The following is a 22,234-nucleotide window of genomic DNA, read 5'->3' on the forward strand; positions in this document are numbered from 1 at the left end:
CCCTTAGTAGATAAATTACTGAAATACCCCTAGGGTTAAATTGACCTAAATGCATGTTTGACTGTTGTTATTTACTGCATGCCATGTTGTTATTATCTGATGCATGGGGTTGGGATATTGACGGAGAAAGTATTGAAAGTGGCTTGTCCACGTACTGGAAGCTTTGCCTCAATTTACTGTTAACTAGCGCAAGGGCAAGAATCGTGGAGTGTTTGGTGGGTGGGTTGAGCTATTCCTACATGGAGTGTAGGGCTGGTACAGTGGAGTGTAGTGGTTGGTGGGTTGAGTAGTCTCCTCAAATGGGCTTGCATATGTTTCTTGATGTTGCATGTATTTTGAAATGGGCTTATGGGCCATCTTGTTATCTCTGAATAAGGGCTAAGGCCCGGTTTATTGTAATCTGAAAGGGCTCTAGCCAGTACCACATTACCTTAATGGGCTTAGGCCCAATAGGCTTGAGTGACTTGGGCTTTGAATGGGTTTTCCTTACACACTGAGTTTCCCAAACTCACCCTTTTATTTTGATCCACGCAGAAATCCCCAACCATCGTGGGCTTGGAGTCGTGAGGGAATTGAGTGGCCACCCATTCGAAAGTTTGATTTTCTTCTGGTGAACTGGACATCATTTTATTTACGTTTGAAGTTTTGGGTTTTTAAATGTAATAAGGCCGCTTAATTATTTTTAATGGTTTTAATATGTATTACTAAGATAGGTATTACTTATTTTAACTGTTGAAATTGGATAGCTTTAGGGCGCATTTTCAAAAACAACAGTTGATTTCAAAACAACACGACAACAAGCAAAGCTTCCGCAATGAAAGTATTTTCCAAAATTAATCACTTTTCCTAAAATGACTTAATCAAATCGGTTTCCTAGAAATATCCATGACGTTAAGGTGTGGCAATGGCGGTATGCATGTCTAGGATTGGATCCGAAGGAGCTTGGTACTTAGCAATCGATGGACTCACCACCTCTTTTCCGATTTCCTACCGGTGCATGACTTCCATTCACTTTAACCTATAATGAAATTATCTTTAAAACACTAAGTAGGTTTTTCGGATCAACAATATAAAATGTTTTTAACGCTTCGATGTGGCATGTCGGATCCAGCCATAACGTCTGGGCCGGGTTTGGGGTGCTACATTTAGTGGTATCAGAGCCAGGTTACAATAACTTGACTGTGGATTGGGTCCAAAAAGGGTTTTCAAAACTTTATGCCAAAAAAGAGGTATTTTGGAAAAATTTGACTTTTGTAATTTCTGTTTAAAGGAGATAATCTCCGAACTTGTTTTTTTACACAAATGTTTGGAAAATGGATTTCAAAAGTCTAAATCTTTTGAATTTATCTGAAAACTGATGAGGTGGCACACTGAATCCCCGGCACCAAGGCTGTAAATACTATTCTATTTTATATACTAAATCAGCATCAGTAGTTAGTACTAAACCTTAGAGATAGTACTATAGATAATATAGTGTAAAGGCTACTAAACCGAGACTATGTAGGGTAAACTAAGCCCTAGGAAACTAAGACAAGAGCTAAAGCGTGGTTACGTGAGAACAACTCAAACCTTATCTGTTCATAAGATATTCGTAATAAATAAGTGGAAACGATAAACTAAGCGCATAAAATTCGTAATCAGATAAATCGATATGAGTACGAGAGCTACTCGGGGAAGAGGCCGTAGTCGAGGCCGTGATCGAGGCTGTGGTCGAGACCGAGGTAATACTCAAGCTGGATCTTCGTCTTCTGAACACATACCCGCTGGAGTAGCACGACCACCACCGGTGGATGAGAATGGGTCGTATGATTGGGCTGCGGGGGATAACGCTCTATCCCAGGCCATGTTAAGAGTTTTGGAAAGGGTGGCCAGAGCTAATATTGGGCCCATGAATAGAGGGTCCATTTCTGAGCAACTCCGGGCCAACGGAGCGGAAGTTTTTAGGGGTGTATCTGGAGTAGCCCCAAATGTGGCTGAGTACTGGCTGGAAGCCACAGAGCGGATTATGGATGACTTGGACTATTCAGTAGAGCAAAAGTTAAAATGAGCAGTATCCTTACTACGGGACGAGGCGTATCAGTGGTGGATCACTGTGAGAGAGGGTACCCCAGCTGAGAGGGTAACTTGGGAGTTGTTTAAGCAGTCCTTCAAGGCAAAGTATGTCGGAGTTGGCTATGTGGATGCGCGAAGGAAGGAATTCCTGAACCTGACCCAGGGTGGTAAGACCGTTGCTGAATATGAGGCAGAGTTTCTGCGATTGAGCCGGTATGCTAATGGTATTGTCTCTACCGAATACGAGCACAGTGTTCGCTTTGAGGATGGCCTCAGGGATGAGCTAAGGGTGATCATAGCTCCGCAAAGAGAGCGCGATTTTGCTGCACTGGTAGAAAAGGCTAAGATAGCCGAAGAGGTGAAGCAAGCTGAACGAAGGAACCGTGACAGGGATCAAAATCGGTTCAGGAGAGATGTTGGACCAACTGGTGCTGCAAACCGGAATGTTAAGAGAGCTAGGATGGAAGAACCAGTTCGAGCGGTTCCAGTTAGTATTGTTAGACCACAAGCTTGTGGAGATTGTGGTAGAATGTATCTGGGGGAATGTTGGAAACGTTTTAGGGCTTGTCTTCGTTGTGGATCAAAGGAACATAAGATTAGGGATTGTCCTAAGAGGCCAGCTCAGGCTCAAGTGGTTGAACAAAGGGCTGTGCAACCCGTGCAAACAGCGCGAGGTGGACCGTCGCCGTCGAGAGGTCATGGCCGAGGCCGCGGTGGCAATAGCCATGGACGTGGGGCACCTGGCAAGGGTACTGTTAACACTGAGGCTCGTCAGCCAGCTTTGGTATATGCTGCTAGTCGCCGCGAGGAGGGTGACGCACCTAACATCATAACTGGTACGTTTTTTATTTCTAGCATGCCGTATACTGCCTTGGTGGATGTTGGATCTACTTATTCCTATGTTGCATGTGCCATATCTGGGTCATTGGGTGTGCACTCTGAGGAGATTGTGAGTGGGGTATCTGTACTAAGTCCTTTGGGTCACTCGATTAGGGTAGACAAACTGTATAGGGATGTACCCTTAAAAACTCAAGGTAGGATTTTCCCTGGAGATCTGATGGAGTTACCGTTCGGAGAGTTTGATCTCATTTTGGGAATGGACTGGCTTGTTAAGCATAAAGCGACCCTGGATTGTGCTGCTAAACGAATGGTGTTAAGGACCACAAAGGATGAGGAGGTTATAGTGATGGGTGAGCGAAGGGATTATTTGTCCAATGTGGTGTCGGCTTTAAGAGCCGAGAAGTAGATTCGGAAAGGTTGTGAGGCCTATTTGGCATTTGTAAGTCAGTTGGAAGAGGAGGGACTGACAGTGGATAAGGTTAAGACTGTAAAGGAGTTCCAAGATGTTTTTCCGGAGGAGCTTCCAAGATTGCCTCCAAACCGAGAAGTGGAGTTTGGAATCGACTTATTGCCTGGAATGGCACCTGTGTTTATCGCACCGTATAAAATGGCATCGAAGGAGTTGGTGGAGCTAAAGGCACAAATTCAAGAGTTGTTGGATAGGGGCTTCATTAGGCCAAGCGTGTCTCCATGGGGAGCACCGGTGCTATTCGTGAAAAAGAAGGATGGTACGATGCGGATGTGCATTGATTATCGCCAGTTGAACAAACTGACGATTAAGAATAAGTATCCACTGCCAAGGATTGATGATCTGTTCAACCAGCTTAGAGGAGCTTCGGTATTTTCCAAGATTGACCTTCGATCTGGATACCATCAGTTAAGGGTAAAGGAAGTGGATATTCATAAGACAGCATTCAGGACTCGATATGGTCATTACGAGTTCCTGGTTATGCCGTTTGGGTTGACGAACGCACCTGCCGCTTTCATGGATCTAATGAATCGAGTGTTCCAACCTTACTTGGACCGATTCATGGTTGTTTTCATCGATGATATTCTGGTATACTCGGAAACCGAGGAGAAACATGAGGAGCATCTACGTATTGTGCTACAAGTGCTGAGAGAGAAGGAACTGTATTCAAAGTTTAGTAAGTGTGAATTTTGGTTGCGAGAAGTGGCTTTTGTAGGTCATGTGGTTTCTGCTGAAGGAATTAGAGTGGATCCTCGAAAAGTTGAGGCAGTTCTGGGATGGAAGCCACCAAAATCAGTATCGGAAATTCGGAGTTTTCTGGGTTTGGCAGGCTATTACCGAAGGTTCGTAAAAGGATTTTCTCTGATTGCTGCACCATTGACGAAACTGTTAAGAAAAGGGGTAGCATTTTTCTGGACTGAGAGTCAGCAAAAAGCTTTTGACCATTTGAAAAAGGTATTGACTGAAGCACCAGTGTTGATTCAACCGGAGTCTGTGAAGGGCTTCACTGTGTACAACGATGCGTCACATGTGGGGTTAGGATGTGTACTGATGCAAGAGGGTAAGGTGTCATGATAAGAATTTCATGTCTTTTGTATTAAAGAATTAAATGGATGAAATATGAAGTTTTATTAAAAGAAAAAGGGGTGAAAAGAACAAAGTTTTGTCCATCTTTGTTCATCATAGCTGAAAGTTAGAAGAGAAAGGAGAGGAGAAAGCTCTTGAGTGTTCGGTCACTTGGGAAGAAAATTGAAGGTAAGTTCATGGTAGTTGGCTTCTATCTTGATGTTCATGAGTTCTTCTTGATTCTACCTTAACTCTTGAAGCATATTTTGGTTTTGGTTGTGTTGTGAGCATTTGGTCATGAATTAAAATGAAGGAAATGGTTGTTGTTTCATGTTCTTTTGATGAAAAATGGAAGATATGTGAAGTTGAGCCAAACAAATGAGCATGCATGTGCCTTAGATGCTAAAGGAAAAATCGGCTAACATGTTGTGCTTTAAAATGATGAAATGGAGATTATGCTTAAGTAAAAATCATAGATATGTGATGATTGATTGGTGATATACATGTTTAAATAACATGCATGCAAGATAGGTGAATGAAAGAGTGATTTGGTAATAAACCGCTTGGGACAAAGCAGACGATAACGTGACTTTGGAAAATCACCATAAATTGTGGGAGATGAATTAGAAGCTGAATAAATTATGTAATTAAATCTTAATGAGTCTAGTTTCAAATGAAATAAACTAGAACATATTTTGAATTCTGTACAATGAGAAATTTGATTTGTAATGAAGAGTGGTCAGATTAGTCAAATAGTGAAACATGGGAAACTTTAAGAAAAATCTAGTATTGATTGGTCATACCAAAAATTCTGAAAATTTTATGGATAGAAAATATATAATTCTATTTTTAGGGAAAATTAACGGCACTTGATTTGGAGTTTCGTAGCTACGTTATAAATGATTTAGTGATTGTTGCTCGGGAAGACAACTTGCAGTGAAATTATGATTATGTGGTAAACATTGACAAAATTTGTTAATGAGTTGCTTATTGATTTCTTATAAGCTTACTATGATCTGTAGGTGTGGTTGGTAGAATATCGTAAGGGGTTAATACGTAGTTTGTATTTGAATAGTTAGATTAACGTGTTAGTAATCCAATTGTAGGCGGTTCGTGTGTGGATCTCGTTAGCATATCATCGCAGCATGTGTGTAACTAACACCTCTTTCTTAGTCTAGATCGGCAAAAGTCGAAAAGTCGAAATGCCGAAAACCCAGTATTTTGTAGATTTGCGAGTGTGCGAATGCTCGTTAGGTAAATCAATTAATGTTTTTAGTAAGCTGCAATGTTTGGACTGCAAAGTGAATGATTTTTGTGCCCTCGATATTTTTGGGCTTAATGGGCCAAAATTGGAATGATGGGCCAACTGCCCAATTCGGTAAGAACCTTCGGTAGTGATTCTATTAGTACGTGAAAGGTAGGAATATGCATGAAAACCCTAAAATAGATAAATTATTGAAATACCTTTAAAAGTGAAAAATTTACGCTTTACCCCTAGTAGATAAATTCTTGAAATACCCCAGGATTAAATTGACCTAAATGCATGTTTGATGTTGTTATTTATTGCATGCCATGTTGTTATTATCGATGCATGGGGTTGGGATATTGACGAGGAAGTCTTGAAAGTGGCTTGTCCACGTCTTGGAGGCTTTGCCTCAATTCATCGTTAATCGAGCAAGAAGGCTACAATCTGTGGAGGGTTTGGTGGGTGGGTTGAGCTATTCCCACATGGAGTGTAGAAATTGGTACGGTGGAGTGTAGTGGTTGGTGGATTGAGTAGTCTCCTCAAATGGGCTTGCATATGTTTCTTGATGTTGCATGTATTTTGAAATGGGCTTATGGGCCATATTGTTATCTGAATAAGGGCTAAGGCCCGTTTATTATAATCTGAAAAGGGCTCTAGCCAGTACCACTATTACCTTAATGGGCTTAGGCCCAATAGGCTAAGTCGACTTGGGCTTTGAATGGGTTTTCCTTCCACACACCGAGTTTCCCAAACTCACCCTTTTTATTTTCATCCACGCAGGAAATCCCCAACCATAGTGGGCTTGGAGCTGTGAGGGAATTCGGAGTGGCCACCCATTCTGAAAGTTTGATTTTCTTCTGGTGAATTGGAAATCATTTTATTTACGTTTGATGTTTTGGGTTTTTAAATGTAATAAGGCCGTTTAATTATTTTTAATGGTTTTAATATGTATTTCTAAGATAGGTATTACTTATTTTAACTGTTGAAATTGGATAGCTTTAGGGCGCGTTTTCAAAAACAACAGTTGGTTTCAAAATAACACGACAACAAGCAAAGCTTCCGCAATGAAAGTATTTTCCAAAATTAATCACTTTTCCTAAAAATGACTTAATCAAATCGGTTTCCTAGAAATATCCATGACGTTAAGGTGTGGCAATGGCGGTATGCATGTCTAGGATTGGATCCGAAGGGAGCTTGGTACTTAAGCAGTCCGATGGACTCACCATCTCTTTTCCGGTTTCCTACCTGGTGCACAACTTCCATTCACTTTAACCTATAATGAAATTATCTTTTAAAACACTAAGTAGGTTTTTCTGGATCAACAATATAAAATATTTTTAACGCTTCGATGTGGCATGTCGGATCCAGCCATAACGTCTGGGCCGGGTTTGGGGTGCTACAAATAAGTTAGGGCACTACTTTTCTCGAAGCTTCCAAACACCAAGCATTGCCTTTTTATTTTTGAAAACTTTGAAGTCTCGTTTTTAAAACTGATGCATGAAGGAGCATATTAACATAACATACGAGATAACATGTTATAATAATAGGTAAGTAAAAGCATAACAGCATAAATATCATACACTAACCAACACATATATAAGAAATAAAACATGCCAATTTTTAAATAAGAAAAACTATACATAAAACACAATGCATATTTAAGAAGAGTAGGTAAAATCCTAAACATATAATTCAACATATATTTAAACACAAATGATGCATGATATACAATTTTAACACATATATTAAAAAAATGCATTTGAAAATAAATTATAAAGGTCTAAGATATTACATAACATATAAAATACATAACATAACAATAATACATTAATTCTAAAGCAAAAGCAAATATTGTATAATAATAAAAAACGTAAGTTTTTTTTTAAAAAGAATATATGTATAATACAAACGGTTGATAAATAGAATGAGCATATAAAAATGTGATATTTAATGATATAATATAAAAATATATTTATAAGAATAATAATTATATAAAAATATAAAATATAATGGTTTAGAAAAATAATGTATAAAATATCAAATATGTGAAAGAATTTATATTTACAATAAAATAAGTTTAGAATAATATGAAATAAGTGATTAATGATGAAATATACGTATTATACAAATTATTATGTTATAATATCTTCAAAATGTGTAATAATAGAATATAAGTAAAGTAATTATTTACATATAAATAAAAATAAGTATATAATACAAGTTAAAACTTTTAATGATAACAATATATAGATAAAAATATTTAATAGTATAAAATGACATAATAATATAAAATAAATATAATATATAATATAAAAGTATATATGTGAAAATAATATATAATATATATAAATAATATGAGTAATATATAAAATAATTATATAATATATAATATAAAAATAAAAATAAAGCAAATAACAATAAAATTTATATTTATATAATAATAGAAATAAATATATAGGGTTAAATTTGAAGTTCAATAAAATTACAGGGTAATTTAAAAATAAAGTGAATTAAGGTCCTAATTAAAACACGCGTAAAACAAAAGAGACTCATTGGGCAAATCGCCTATTCCCAAAAGCAATGCGTTTTAATTCGGACTTAAAATTACTATTGTAAAGACTAAATCAAAACTGAAACAAAATATTAGGGCTAAATCAAAATAAAATGAAACATAATTGTAAATACAAAAAAGGCGGAAGGACCAATTGGGTAATTAACCCAATCTTTAAAAACACGCGGATCCTTCCCAGGTAATCGGGTCAACGCGCGGATCCTTAGTCTTAATACGACGTCGTTTTAAGCTTATTAGTTTAAGCTAAAACGGCGTCGTTCTGTTAGGGCTAGATAAGCCAAACCTTTAGTTTTAAATCATTTGAAATCTGTTCTAAAAAAAAAAAGGAAAAACTCTCTGAAAGAGAGTTGGGGAGAGGTAGTCGAAGGGTCACCGGACCTCCATCCGGGAGTCTGCACGTGCTCACGCGCCCCCGTCGTCTCCACCGCCACTGCAGCAAAATTGACTTTTAGCAACGTTTTTTAAGGTAAAAGCGCCGCTAAAACTATTTGCGGCGTATTTAAAAGCGCCGCAAAAAACGCCACTATAGATGACGCCACTAAAGTTTGTGGCGTTTATTTAAAAAAAACGCCGCTAAAGGTCATGACCTTTAGCGGCGCTTTTCTCACAAACGCCCCTAAAGGTCATGACCTTTAGCGGCGCTTTTCCCACAAACGTCGCTAAAGGTCATGACCTATAGCGGCGCTTTTCGCACAAACGCCGCTAAAGGTCATGACCTTTAGCGCTTCCCACAAACGCCGCTAAAGGTAATAAAATTTAAAAAAAATAAAAATCATGAAAAATATAAAAAATATTTAAAATTCATTATCAAAATAAATTTTCTATTAAAATTTTAACTAAAAATATTAAAATAAAAATAAAAATTTAGAATCAAAACTAAAATAAATAATAAAAATTAGATTAAATATAAAGATATCAATGAAATAAGGACTTAAATCATAACCATGTAAAATATAAGATATTATCATCAAGATTTACATCCTCATCTTGCTCAAATTTTGGTGGCTTGTACCTTTTCTTAAACCATTCATCTTGTAGAATTTCAAGAATAGTTATACGCTGCCAAAAAGAACATGCAGAATTTCAACCAATTTTAATAAAGTTCTCATCTAAACAGATTGGCCAAATCTGAAGGGTACTTACTTTCTTATACAAGCCTATAAAGCTTGGCTCATCAAAAGGCAAATAACCAGCCATGAGAACAAAGAGAATAACTCCGCAAGACCAAATATCAGATGATGTACCATCATAACCTTTATCTTTGAGCACCTGAAAATAAAAATATCAGATACCAAAATAAAAAGGGGAAAAAAAAAAAGAAGAGTTGCAGCAATACAACTAATTATTTTCTAAGTTCATGAGTGAAAACCTCCGGAGCAACATAATTTGGAGTCCCGCAAGCAGTGTGAAGCAACCCATCCTCCTACATTTTCAACGTGTCAAAGAAAATAAAAGATTACACTACTAGACATGAAGCTTTCTATCTTTTCCTCCATTATTGATAGTTAACATTTATAAGATGTTACTGCCAACTAAATGCCTTGACCATCTGTTTCAACCATTTTCCCATACAAATTATTGGTTTATAAATGGATTTTACCGTTTCGCCATACGAATTCCATCATATCTTCTTAATATGGAAATTTTACCATTTTCGTCATACAAATTATTGTTTCAAATGTTCATATCATGTTGTATTTTAATCGTTTTTCTTATATATCGTATCCAAAATTATCAAATATAATGTTTACTACAATGTTAAATTAGACTGCCTATAATATTAACTCTGAAATTCATGATGACTATAAAATTCCGCTTCGCGGTCCAGAACTGACAGAACATGTCGCAGAGCACTGAACAGTGGATAACCACCTGTTCGATCTGCAAAGTAAAAATCCCTCTGCTTCTAATTTGACATGAAGTTCACTAGGACCTTCGATATAGTAGCAATAAACAGCTATTATCATAGTTCAGCCAGGAATCATCCATGTACATGTACATTCACATATAATGTATATATATACACTAATAGATATACTCAACCTATTCTTTCTTCTTCATATTTTAACTTTTTAAACAAGACTGGACAAACAACCATGACATGCAACATGATGATGGCTGTCAAAGTACAAGGCTAACTCTCACAGGACAAAGATTACCTCAACTTATTCCTAGTATCTTTAATAAATGAGATAAGGATGATGCATCCATAAAGGAAATTGGGGGAAAAAAGCCAACAACAACTGTTACTTTAAGACCCAAGATCAAGATTGTATGCTAGGACACTGCCACATAAACCTAAAGACTTTAACTACATAAAGGCTTTCCAACCTAATGAGAACATCAGATGAATTCAATGTACAAAAAATGAATGCACCTGATGTTAAAATCAATGCGTAAAAAGTCCCCATCAGAACAATTTTCAATAATAATAGATGTCGAGGTGCTGACTGTTAAATATTTATTCAGTTCCTGCAAAATATATATCAGAAATTATAATTAAGGGGAATGGCAACGACTACTGAGATAAAAATATGTCAGATAAATGTTGTTTGGATAAAAAAAAAATCAACTCTACACACCAACCACGTCAAATTAGACCGAAGTTGAAGAACAGAAAAGCTGTTTACCATTCCAAATAAAAATATCATAGCCAATGCAGTTGCAATGGACAACCATGCACCCGATACCGATGCCTCTGTCAAATCTCTAGGGATTTTCCTGCAGAAAAATAAAATAATAATTGATGAAAATCATACTACCACGACACTTAACATTTACTTAACCATACAATAGATATCCTTGAAAAAAAAAACAAAAAAAAACCTTTAAGAAAAGAAATTTTAACCAAGAATTTCAGCAGATGACTTATGCTATAATTGGTAACCTCAACGTGAAATTGAAATTTGAAATGCATGTATAAATTAAGGTTAAATTTTGAATTCATTGCTTAATGTATATATTAATGAATTTAAAAAGTAAACATAAATGTTATATTTACGTATATTTTATTACACAAATTACACAAATTACGTAGTATGTAGTCCTCATTTGAATCCAACAAAAGAAAAAAGAACAATCACACAGTCATTGTCTAAAATATTAGCTCCATCATATAAACTACTATGTATTTCTACCAAAATATTAGCTCCAAGTTGATTTTCCTCAATCATATAAACTACCATGTATTTCTACCAAAAAACAAACAAAGTGGTGAAGTTGAAGCCACAGAGTAGCAAAGTTGTTGTATTGGCATCGCAGACCAAAAGGGTGCTGATGATACTTGATTTTATTCAATCTTATAAACAATTATACATTTCTATCAAAAACAAACAAAGGGGTTCAAGCACATGTTGAAATGGAAATGGAAATTAGAATCTTACTCTCTTTGACTGTTCCGTAAAGCCAGCACAGTACCTCATCAGCAAATGCCAGGTAGACTCTTCCCTAACAGCCAAGTGCGGCACCCTTTAAAAAACAAATAATGCAAAATTTAATTAGATTGCTGAAATAACCAACTTACTTCCGCTTCCGCTCTCTTTTTGAGGGCTCAATCGAGTTTTCACTTACAATTTTCTTGATGTCAAACTTGTTCTCGTCCTTTAAAAAGAATAAAAACAAAAATCAGCCATTAACAAAGGGAACTCCTAAAGCACCGAACATAGCAAAATGCAAACATAAGGCACAAAAAAGAGTAATGATTTTACCTTGTCATCATCAAATTCATACAATTCAGCAGCTACAAAAGAAGAGCAATGTTAATTGCCTGAAAAATGAATTCACAAGTAAAAAAGGAGCAAGAGAGGCTTACTATCATCCATCTTGGATTTAATTGCATCCTCAGTAAATTTCTTCATCTTGGCATCAAGTTCCGCTGTCGCTGCTTCTCCCTTGGCAATGATTCTATCAATGTCTTCATCCGTAATTGTGCTATCCTTGGAGCTGAAGACCATTTCAGCACCAAACCTCACCATTTGAAGCAACTCATCTTTGTTAACAGCTGCACAAAACAAGAAATTGAATGCTACCAGGCAGACTCAAAGAATTGTTGCATCAAGTTAAACAATTGCACTGCAAAAGTTAAACTCTTAAGCCCTAAAATAGAGCGAAATAGCTTACGGTTCTCATAGATAAGTAGATGAATCAGAAAAATAGCATTTATGATTTAATAAAGAAAACCCTAAACCGCAAAATCAAAGCAGTGTGATTTTTTAAACAAAGGCGAAACCCTAGTAGTGAAGTAAATAAAAATAAAAATAATAAAAAGATAAAGAATTTCATATAAGCAAATGAGAGGGTGAAGGAAAAATACCATGCTTGAGCATTTTGAGGAGGGCGAGAGAGGAGATATAGACCTGCTCCGAAGAATCAAGGGTCGGGGAATCCGGCGGCGGATGACCCAAAGCGCCGCCAGCACCGGCGAACATCCTTTGCAAACGGTCCAATCCTGACATTATCGATCAGAGTTTTCAGAAGACTTTTCTTTGGTAGCAAGACAAATGAAACCTTGGTGGGGTGTGAAGGCTTGACATATTTTTCATATGTAGAACAAAAATATAAGTAAAAATTGACCCAAAAAGGAAAAAATATAAGTTCTAAACTTACCAGAACTGGTAACAAGATGGTCTCCTGTTGTATATGGAGGTCCAGGTTCAGCACCTTGGAAAAGGTATGGGTGATTACAACATTTGCGCAACTGCATTGCAATGTTCAGAAGACGCTTACGCTCTCCACCAGCATTTACAACCTCAAGATCTTTTGCAGCAAATCCCTATAGTACTGTTTCTGCATCTGGGACATTCCCACTTTCAGGATAATTTCCTTTTTGGGAGGCAAACCTTTCTCAACATCGGATTTCAATCTACGAAGGAGAAACGGCCGAAGAACCTAAAGATGCAGAGACAAAGAATGTTGCTGGAAATGGGAAATTTGGGGGCAAATTTTGAGAGTTATTTGGGGGATTTGGGGACTAACGAGCGGCTAATCAAAAATTGGGGATTTTGATTTTTTTTTTCGGCGTTTTCATTAAAAACGCCATTATAACTCAATTTTTGTCCATTATTGATTAAATTTAATTTTTTTATTTTTAACATTTTTTTATTTTCTCTTTTGGAATTTTTTTATTTTGAATATTGAACTTTTTAATTGAAATATGGACTAAAATATTAAATTTTAAATTTTACGTTTTTATTTTTAATTTTTAATTTTTAATTTTTAAATTTTAATTTTTAATTTTTAATTTTTAATTTTTGAGTTTATTTTTATTTCGGTTTAATGTGTAATTATAGACGTGAAATTCTAATTGTGGTTTAAATGTATAGTTGAAACTTTAATTTTGATTTAATCATACACATTTAAAAAAAATACATCAATATATTTTTATATTGAATAAATATAAATACAAATGTGAACCTAGTTAGTGAATTCAAGAGCCAAAATTATATTATCCTAAAAACAATATATATATATATATATATATATCAAATTAATACTTTATGTGCAAGATGAGATAATTGTATTGCTAATTAAAATTATTAAAATTAATTTAATTTTACAATAATTTAAGCCATTCCTTTCTGTATTCTATCCATCCTTCCATTTATATACGTTTAGATCTCCTCCTCTTAACTCATATTGTAACGCCCCAATTTTCGGGAATTCTGTGAATGTTGGCATAGGTTTAATTATGTTAGTGGGCCTCTAGAAAGCCCAAGCTTAAGATAGAACCCGACAATTTTAGTTAATTTTTGTTCCATAAGAAAAAGGGGGTGAAATTATGAAATAGGACCTATGTGAAAATGTTTGAAAATGCTATAGGCTAAATTGAAGTGGCCAAATAAATAGGAGTGCAAAATAGAAGGATTTGCATGACAAACCTCCCATTTTACATGAAGTGGCCAGCCATCATGTTGTTGTAGACAAAATGTACACTTGATATCCATAATTTATGGTACAAATTGATACAAATTGATAATAGGTTAGGTAAATGTTCCATGATAATAGGTTAGGTAAATGTTCCATGATAATGGGTTAGGTAAATGTTTCATGATAATGGGTTAGGTGAATGTTTCATGGTAAGAATTTCATGTCTTTTGTATTAAAGAATTAAATGGATGAAATATGAAGTTTTATTAAAAGAAAAAGGGGTGAAAAGAACAAAGTTTTGTCCATCTTTGTTCATCATAGCTGAAAGTTAGAGAAGAGAAAGGAGAGGAGAAAGCTCTTGAGTATTTGGTCATTAGGAGGAGGAAAATTGAAGGTAAGTTCTTGGTACCTTGCTTCTATTTTGAGGTTCATGAGTTCTTCTTGATTCTACCTTAACTCTTGAAGTATATTTTGATTTTTAGTTGTGTTGTGAGCATTTAGTCATGAATTAAAATGAAGGAAATGGTTGTTGTTTCATGTTCTTTTGATGAAAAATGGAAGATAAGTGAAGTTGAGCCAAACAAATGAACATGCATGTGCCTTAGATGCTAAAGGGAAAAATCGGCTAACATGTTGTGCTTTAAAATGATGAAATGGAGATTATACTTAAGTAAAATCATAGATATGTCATGATTGATTGGTGATATACATGTTTAAATAACATGCATGCAAGGTATGTGTGAAAGAGTGATTTGGTAATAAATCTGCTTGGGACAGCAGCAGTAACGTGACTTTGGAAAATCACCATAAATTGTGGCAGATGAATTAGAAGCTGCATAAATTATGTAATTAAAGCTTAATGAGTCTAGTTTCAAATGGAATAAACAAGAACATATTTTAAATTCTGTACAATGAGAAATTTGATTCGTAATAAAGAGTGGTCAGATTAGTCAAACAGTGAAACATGAGAAACTTTAAGAAAAATCTGGTATTGATTAGCCAAACCAAAAATTATGAAAATTTTATGGACAGAAGATATATGAGTCTATTTTCAGGGAAAATTAACGGCACTTGATTTGGAGTTTCGTAGCTCCAGTTATAAATAATTTAGTGACTGTTGCTCAGGAAGACAGCTTGCAGTGAAATTATGATTATGTGGTAAACATTGACAAAAATTTGTTAATGAGTTGCTTATTGTTTTCTTATAAGCTTACTATGATCCGTAGGTGTGGTTGGCGAATATTGTAAGGGGTTAATCGTAGTTTGTATTTGAATAGTTAGATTAACGTGTTAGCAATCCAATTGTAGGCGGTTCATGTGTGGATCTCACAAGATATCGTCATAAGCAAGTGTGTAATCGACCCCTCTCATAGACTAGATTGGCAAAAGCGAAAAGTCGAAATGCCGAAAAGTCGGTATTTTGGGAATTTTGAGTGTCTGAATGCTCGTAAGATAGTTGGGTTTGTATATTTGGTAATCTAAAGTAATAAACCGCAGATACGCGATTTCAGTACATTTTGATAATTTGGGCTTAATGGGCCAAAGATCGGGTTCATGGGCCAACTGCCCAATTCGATAAGTATGCTGTAAGTGTTCGATAGTACGTAAATAGTTAGGATATGCATGAAAACCCTAAAAGTAGCTAAATTACTATAATACCCCTATGTATGGAAAATTACTGTTATACCCCTAGGTGCAAAATTACCGTTATACCCCTAGGGTTAATTTTGACTGAAAAGCATGACGATCTGATTCTGTATGATGTATGCCATGATTATATATCTGTTGCATGGGGACATGGGTTATATTATGGAGGAAGCGTTTTGGTGGCTATGCCACAAATATCTGATCTGGTGGCTCTGCCACAAATATCTGATCTGGTGGCTCTGCCACATATATCTGTTCTGGTGGCTCTACCACGATTATCTGTATCTGGTGACTCTATCACATTATCTGTTCTGGCAGCCATGCTGCAAATTCTGTGGTGTGTAGCGGTTGGGTGGGTCGAGTTGTCTCCCCACACGGTGTAAGGTTGGTATGGGGGTGTATACGGTTGGATATGGTTGGGTTTCTGCATAAACATGTAATATCTGCTCGTTTCGCTATGGGCCTATGGGCTTTATTCTCAATTGCTCGGGCTAAGGCCAACTTATTCTATTTCGTAGTTTTAGCTGATATAGGCTATGGTTGGGTTATTTTACACATCGAGTTTCCCAAACTCACCCCTTTTATTTTCATCTACGCAGAAATCCCCAACCATAGTGGGCTTGAGTCGTGAGGGAATTTGAGTGGCCACCCATTCGAAAGTTTGGTTTTCTTCCGTGAACTGGACATCCTATTATTTACGTTGAGGTTTGGGTTTTAAATGTAATAAGACCGCTTAATTATTTTTGATGGTTTTAATATGTATTACTAAGATAGGTAATACTTATTTTAATCATTGAAGTTGGATAGCTTTAGGCGCGTTTTCAAAAATAACAGTTGATTTCAAAATAACACGACAACAAGCAAAGCTTCCGCAATGAAAGTATTTTCCAAAATTAATCACTTTTCCTAAAAATGACCTAATCAAATCGGTTTCCTAGAAATATCCATGACGTTAAGGGTGGCAATGGTGGTATGCATGTCTAGGATTGGATCCGAAGGGAGCTTGGTACTTAAGCAGTCCGATGGACTCACCACCTCTTTTCCGGTTTCCTACCTGATGCACAGCTACCATTCACTTTAACCCTTAATGAATTAATCTTTTGAACATCAAGTATGATTTTTTGGACTTAGAATGGAAAAAAAAATTTTAACGTTTTTGATGTGACATGTCGGATCCGGCCATAACTTCTGGGCCGGGTTTGGGGTGCTACACATATCAACCCTTATTAAAAATTAAACCAAAAAAATCTAACTTAATTAACCTCGGGGACGAGATTAAAACTAGTAAAAGAATATAAAAGAATATTTGTTTTAATTTAAATGCAGGTGTAGTAGTGAGTTGAAATTAGTGAAAAGAAAAATTATTAATCTAACATTATGAATTTGTGCCCATATGACATTAATAGTTAATCTGTGGTGATAAGTGATAACTTTTCAAGATGTCATGTAACAGTATAAATTTAAAAATTTAAAAAAATTCTTTAAAAAATTAATAAAAAAGAATAAAATTTTTTTCAAGGTTAATTTTTATGCAAAAACAAAATTATATATTTTAAAAGTTTTAAATTTTATATATGCCACATAGCATATTAAGAGGTTATCATCTGTCACTAATGGATTGGTTATCAGTGCCACATCAATATAAATTAACGATATCAGTGCAGAGGTACCAACCTAAATGACAAAATACAAATTTAGGTGTCAACTAGATCCAAAAAAATGTTCAAGTACCAACTAAATACTTTTGAATAAGTTTAAGGGACAAACTACATATTACCCATTCAACTAGATCCAAAATACATCATTTAAAACATTTTCCACAAAATATCCCTTCAATCCATTAAACAATATAACACCTTATTAATATATAAAAATATTTTTTATCAAAATCAAGATATCTATTATCGATAACAATAATTAATTATAGGGTTTAGGATTTAATTATTGAATATGATTCACTTGAGATTAACATACTATATACCCATGGTTATTAAACCTTAAACCATAAAATCCTAAACCATAGACCTTAAACCTTAAATATTAAACTGTAAACCAAAAATTAAATTTAATCAATATTAAGTATTGCTTCCATAATTTATTATGAACATAAGCTTTTACATTAATATATATGTATATATACATCAACATCCATGTGATGTTTTTTGGGGTTTAAGGTTTTAGAAGCTATAGTTTAGTGTTTAGGGGTTTAGTATTTTAGGGGTTATAGATTAGTGTTCATGTTTTTTTTGGGGTTTAGAGTTTTAGGAGTTATATGACTTTTAGTGGCGTTTTACCGAAAGCGCCGCTAATGCTCCGACTTTTAGCGGTGTTTTACCGAAAGCGCCGCTAATGCTCCGACTTTTAGCGGCATTTTATCGAAAGCGCCGCTATTGCTCCAACTTTTAGCGGCGTTTTACCTAAAGCGCCGCTATTGCTCTAACTTTTAGTGGCGTTTTACCTAAAACGCCGCTATTGTTCTATGTTTTACAATTTTTGCGGCGTTTTTTGATAAAACGTCGCTAAAAACCTATTTTCCTATAGTGCGCACATGGTGGTCGGAGGTTTAAGAAACCTCCCTTTTCAACATCGATTAAAGGTATCATTTTCCCTTTTCATTACTTGCAGTATATATATGTACATATATTTAAAATATTTCACCTTCGTGTATCTCGATCAATTGTAGTACCCGATTTTGTATACGTATGTAAAAATAAAATTTTATTGAATCTGTGTATGTATTCCAGAAACGTAAGAATCGGTCCTTTACATCTTCTCGGTTTGGGCTTTTTATAGCCACTGAAAAAGAAAAAAGAAAAAAATATTTACAATCTTTGATTTATTTCCTGCCATATTTGTTTTGTTTCTGCTGTGGTTCTTCCCTTCTTTTGCAGGCATCAACGGAGAATCTGGCAGTGAACGTGCTGGTGTGGATTCGAGCACCGATTACGGAGGCAAAGTCATGGCGCTGATGACGTGAGAGATGAGCAGACGCGTCCGTTGGGATGGTTTCTGGAAGCTTCTGTTTGCGGCGCGAGGAGAAAAAGCTAGGGTTGGAAACCCTAGCTGGTAATTTTAAGTTTTGGGCCTCTGCTACTTGGTTTTGGTTTAGTCCTGGGCTAGGTAGGGTGCAACCGGTCTGTTTGGGTGTGTGTATAATGGGTCTGGGCTATTTTGGGCCAGTAGTGTTTTAGGACTTGGGTCTGATGTGGGGTTTGGGTCAGTCCATTATGTTTAGACGTTGGGCCCCATTGTTTTGGGCTTTGTAACCTGGACCTTTAATGGACTGTTTAAAATAAATATTTATTTACTTATTTTCTTTTATTTTATTTATGCCCAGTCAAATTTGGGCTATTACACATACATTTTCATTCAATTCAACAAAAAATATTTCAATTATTCACATTAATTCTGTAGCACCCCAAACCCGGCCCAGAAGTTATGGCCGGATCCGGCATGCCACATCAAAAACGTAAAAAAAAAAAATTCCATTCTAAGTCCAGAAAATCGTACTTGATGTTCAAAAGATTAATTTCATTATAGGTTAAAGTGAATGGAAGCTGTGCACCAGGTAGGAAACCAGAAAAGAGGTGGTGAGTCCATCTGACTGCTTAAGTACCAAGCTCCCTTCGAATCCAATCCTAGACATGCATACCGCCATTGCCACACCTTAACGTCATGGATATTTCTAAGAAACCGATTTGATTAAGTCATTTTTAGGAAAAGTGATTAATTTTGGAAAATACTTTCATTGCGGAAGCTTTGCTTGTTGTCGTGTTATTTTGAAATCAACTGTTGTTTTTGAAAATGCGCCCTAAAGCTATCCAATTTCAACAGTTAAAATAAGTATTACCTATCTTAGTAATACATATTAAAACCATCAAAATAAATAAGCGGCCTTATTACATTTAAAAGCCCAAAACCTCAAACGTAATTAAAAGGATGTCCAGTTCACCGAAGAAAATCAAACTTTGAGCGGTGGCCACTCCGAATTCCCTCACGACTCCAAGCCCACTATGGTTGGGGATTTCTGCGTGGATGAAAATAAAAGGGTGAGTTTGGGAAACTCATGTGTAAGGAAAACCCATTCAAAGCCCAAGTCAGCTCAAGCCCATTGGGCCTAAGCCCATTCAGTAATATAGTGGTACTGGGCGAGCCCTTTTCAGATTATAATAACCGGGCCTTAGCCCTTATTCAGATAACAAGATGGCCCATAAGCCCATTTCAAAATACATGCAACATCGGTAAACATATGCAAGCCCATTTGGGAGACTACTCAACCCACCAACCACTACACTCCACCGTACCACCATACACTCCATGTAGGAATAGCTCAACCCACCCAAATTTAACACTCCACGCTGCAACCTTGCTTCTCAATTATCGAAGAATTGAGGCAAAGCCTCCAAGACGTGGACAAGCCACTTTCATACTTCCTCGTCAATATCCCAATCCCATGCATCGATAATAACAACATGGCATGCAATAAATAACAACAAATCAAACATGCATTTAGGTCAATTTAACCCTAGGGGTATTTGGTAATTTGCACCTAGGGTATAACAATAATTTTCCATACATAGGGGTATTATAGTAATTTAACTGCTTTTAGGGTTTTTCATGCATATTCCTACTTTTCACGTACTAACAGAATCACGTACCGAGGGTTCTTACCGAATTGGGGCCAACCCATCATTCCAATTTCGGCCCATTAAGCCCAAAAATATCGAGGGCACAAAAATCATGCACTTTGCAGTCCAAATTTTGCAGCTTACCAAAAACCTTAATCGATTTACCTCACGAGCATTCGCACACTCGCAATCTACAAAATACCGATTTTCGGCATTTCGGCTTTTCGACTTTTGCCGATCTAGACTAAGAAAGAGGGTGTTAGTTACACACCTGTTTGCGACGATATGCTGACGAGATCCACACACGAACCGCCTACAATTGGATTACTAACACGTTAATCTAACTATTCAAATACAAACTACATATTAACCCCTTACAATATTCGGCCAACCACACCTACAGATCATTGTAAGCTTATAAGAAAACAATAAGCAACTCATTAACAAATTTTTGTCAATGTTTACCACATAATCATAATTTCACTGCAAGCTGTCTTCCTGAGCAACAGTCACTAAATCATTTATAAATGGAGCTACGAAACTCCAAATCAAGTTCCGTTAATTTTCCTTGAAAATAGACTCATATATCTTCTATCCATAAAATTTTCAGAATTTTTGGTTTAGCCAATCAATACCAGATTTTTCTCAAAGTTTCCCATGTTTCACTATTTGACTAATCTGACCACTCTTCATTACGAATCAAATTTCTCATTGTACAGAATTCAAAATATGTTCTTGTTTATTTCATTAGAAACTAGACTCAATAGGATTTAATTACATAATTTATTCAGCTTCTAATTCATCTGCCACAATTTATGGTGATTTTCTAAAGTCACGTTACTGCTGCTGTCCCAAGCAGATTTATTACCAAATCACTCTTTCATACACCTATCTTGCATGCATGTTATTTAAACATGTATATCACCAATCAATCATCACATATCTATGATTTTTACTTAAGCATAATCTCCATTTCATCATTTCAAAGCACAACATGTTAGCCGATTTTTCCCTTTAGCATCTAAGGAACATGCATGCTCATTTGTTTGGCTCAACTTCACATATCTTCCATTTTTCATCAAAAGAACATGAAACAACAACCATTTCCTTCATTTTAATTCATGACCAAATGCTCACAACACAACTAAAAATCAAAATATACTTCAAGAGTTAAGGTAGAATCAAGAAGAACTCATGAACCTCAAAATAGAAGCAAGGTACCAAGAACTTACCTTCAATTTTCCTCCTCCTAATGACCGAATATCAAGAGCTTTCTCCTCTCCTTTCTCTTCTCTAACTTTCAGCTATGATGAACAAAGATGGACAAAACTTTGTTCTTTTCACCCCTTTTTCTTTTAATAAAACTTCATATTTCATCCATTTAATTCTTTAATACAAAAGACATGATATTCTTATCATGAAACATTTACCTAACCCATTATCATGGAACATTTACCTAACCTATTATCATGAAACATTTACCTAACCCATTATCATGGAACATTTACCTAACCTATTATCAATTTGTATCAATTTGTACCATAAATTATGGATATCAAGTGTACATTTTGTCTACAACAACATGATGGCTGGCCACTTCATGTAAAATGGGAGGTTTGTCATGCAAATCCTCCTATTTTGCACTCCTATTTATTTGGCCACTTCAATTTAGCCTATAGCATTTTCAAACATTTTCACATAGGTCCTATTTCATAATTTCACCCCCTTTTTCTTATGGAACAAAAATTAACTAAAATTGTCGGGTTTTATCTTAAGTTTGGGCTTTCTAAAGGCCCACTAACATAATTAAACCTATGCCAACATTCACAGAATTCCCGAAAATTGGGGCG

General features: G+C 35.7%; 2 protein-coding genes across 6 annotated transcripts; both read right to left on the reverse strand.

The window, feature by feature from the left end:
- Positions 1-8,303: 8,303 nt before the first annotated feature.
- On the reverse strand, positions 8,304-13,284 carry LOC108458101 (ISWI chromatin-remodeling complex ATPase CHR11-like). 5 transcript variants are annotated; one of them, XM_053019202.1, is made up of 12 exons: positions 12,850-13,284; positions 12,557-12,691; positions 12,056-12,244; positions 11,952-11,983; positions 11,768-11,844; positions 11,628-11,691; positions 10,875-10,965; positions 10,622-10,716; positions 9,614-9,667; positions 9,388-9,513; positions 9,257-9,303; positions 8,304-8,674 (listed from the first exon to the last, which is right to left on the reverse strand). In XM_053019202.1, the coding sequence occupies exons 1-7, from the start codon at positions 12,944-12,946 to the stop codon at positions 10,954-10,956; spliced, it is 606 nt and encodes a 201-aa protein (XP_052875162.1). In that variant the 5' UTR covers positions 12,947-13,284; the 3' UTR covers positions 8,304-8,674; positions 9,257-9,303; positions 9,388-9,513; positions 9,614-9,667; positions 10,622-10,716; positions 10,875-10,953. The 5 variants fall into 5 exon arrangements, with proteins under 5 accessions (XP_052875162.1, XP_052875163.1, XP_052875164.1 ...); XM_053019203.1 differs by lacking the exon at positions 9,257-9,303; XM_053019204.1 differs by lacking the exon at positions 8,304-8,674 and having other exon boundaries at positions 9,108-9,303; positions 11,628-11,712; positions 11,815-11,844.
- On the reverse strand, positions 9,181-10,211 carry LOC108459290 (CBL-interacting serine/threonine-protein kinase 9-like). The gene is made up of 4 exons (XM_053018552.1): positions 10,080-10,211; positions 9,614-9,667; positions 9,388-9,513; positions 9,181-9,303 (listed from the first exon to the last, which is right to left on the reverse strand). Exons 1-4 carry the CDS (start codon positions 10,209-10,211, stop codon positions 9,181-9,183), a joined length of 435 nt encoding a protein of 144 aa, XP_052874512.1.
- Positions 13,285-22,234: the final 8,950 nt, after the last annotated feature.

The sequence above is a fragment of the Gossypium arboreum genome, chromosome 9, assembly GCF_025698485.1.
Source record: "Gossypium arboreum isolate Shixiya-1 chromosome 9, ASM2569848v2, whole genome shotgun sequence".
Lineage (NCBI taxonomy): Eukaryota > Viridiplantae > Streptophyta > Magnoliopsida > Malvales > Malvaceae > Gossypium > Gossypium arboreum.

Excerpts from the sequence above, each read along its gene's own strand:
- LOC108459290 (XM_053018552.1), bottom strand. The coding sequence starts at position 10,211 with ATGATAATAGCTGTTTATTGCTACTATATCGAAGGTCCTAGTGAACTT. Across the intron at positions 9,668-10,079 it reads AGTGCTCTGCGACATGTTCT|GAGGATGGGTTGCTTCACAC; the intron begins GTCAGTTCTGGA and ends TTGAAAATGTAG. Across the intron at positions 9,514-9,613 it reads CAAATTATGTTGCTCCGGAG|GTGCTCAAAGATAAAGGTTA; the intron begins GTTTTCACTCAT and ends TTTTATTTTCAG.
- LOC108458101 (XM_053019203.1), bottom strand. The coding sequence starts at position 12,946 with ATGCAGTTGCGCAAATGTTGTAATCACCCATACCTTTTCCAAGGTGCT. Across the intron at positions 12,692-12,849 it reads CCATCTTGTTACCAGTTCTG|GATTGGACCGTTTGCAAAGG; the intron begins GTAAGTTTAGAA and ends CGATAATGTCAG. Across the intron at positions 11,845-11,951 it reads ATGAATTTGATGATGACAAG|GACGAGAACAAGTTTGACAT; the intron begins GTAAAATCATTA and ends TTCTTTTTAAAG.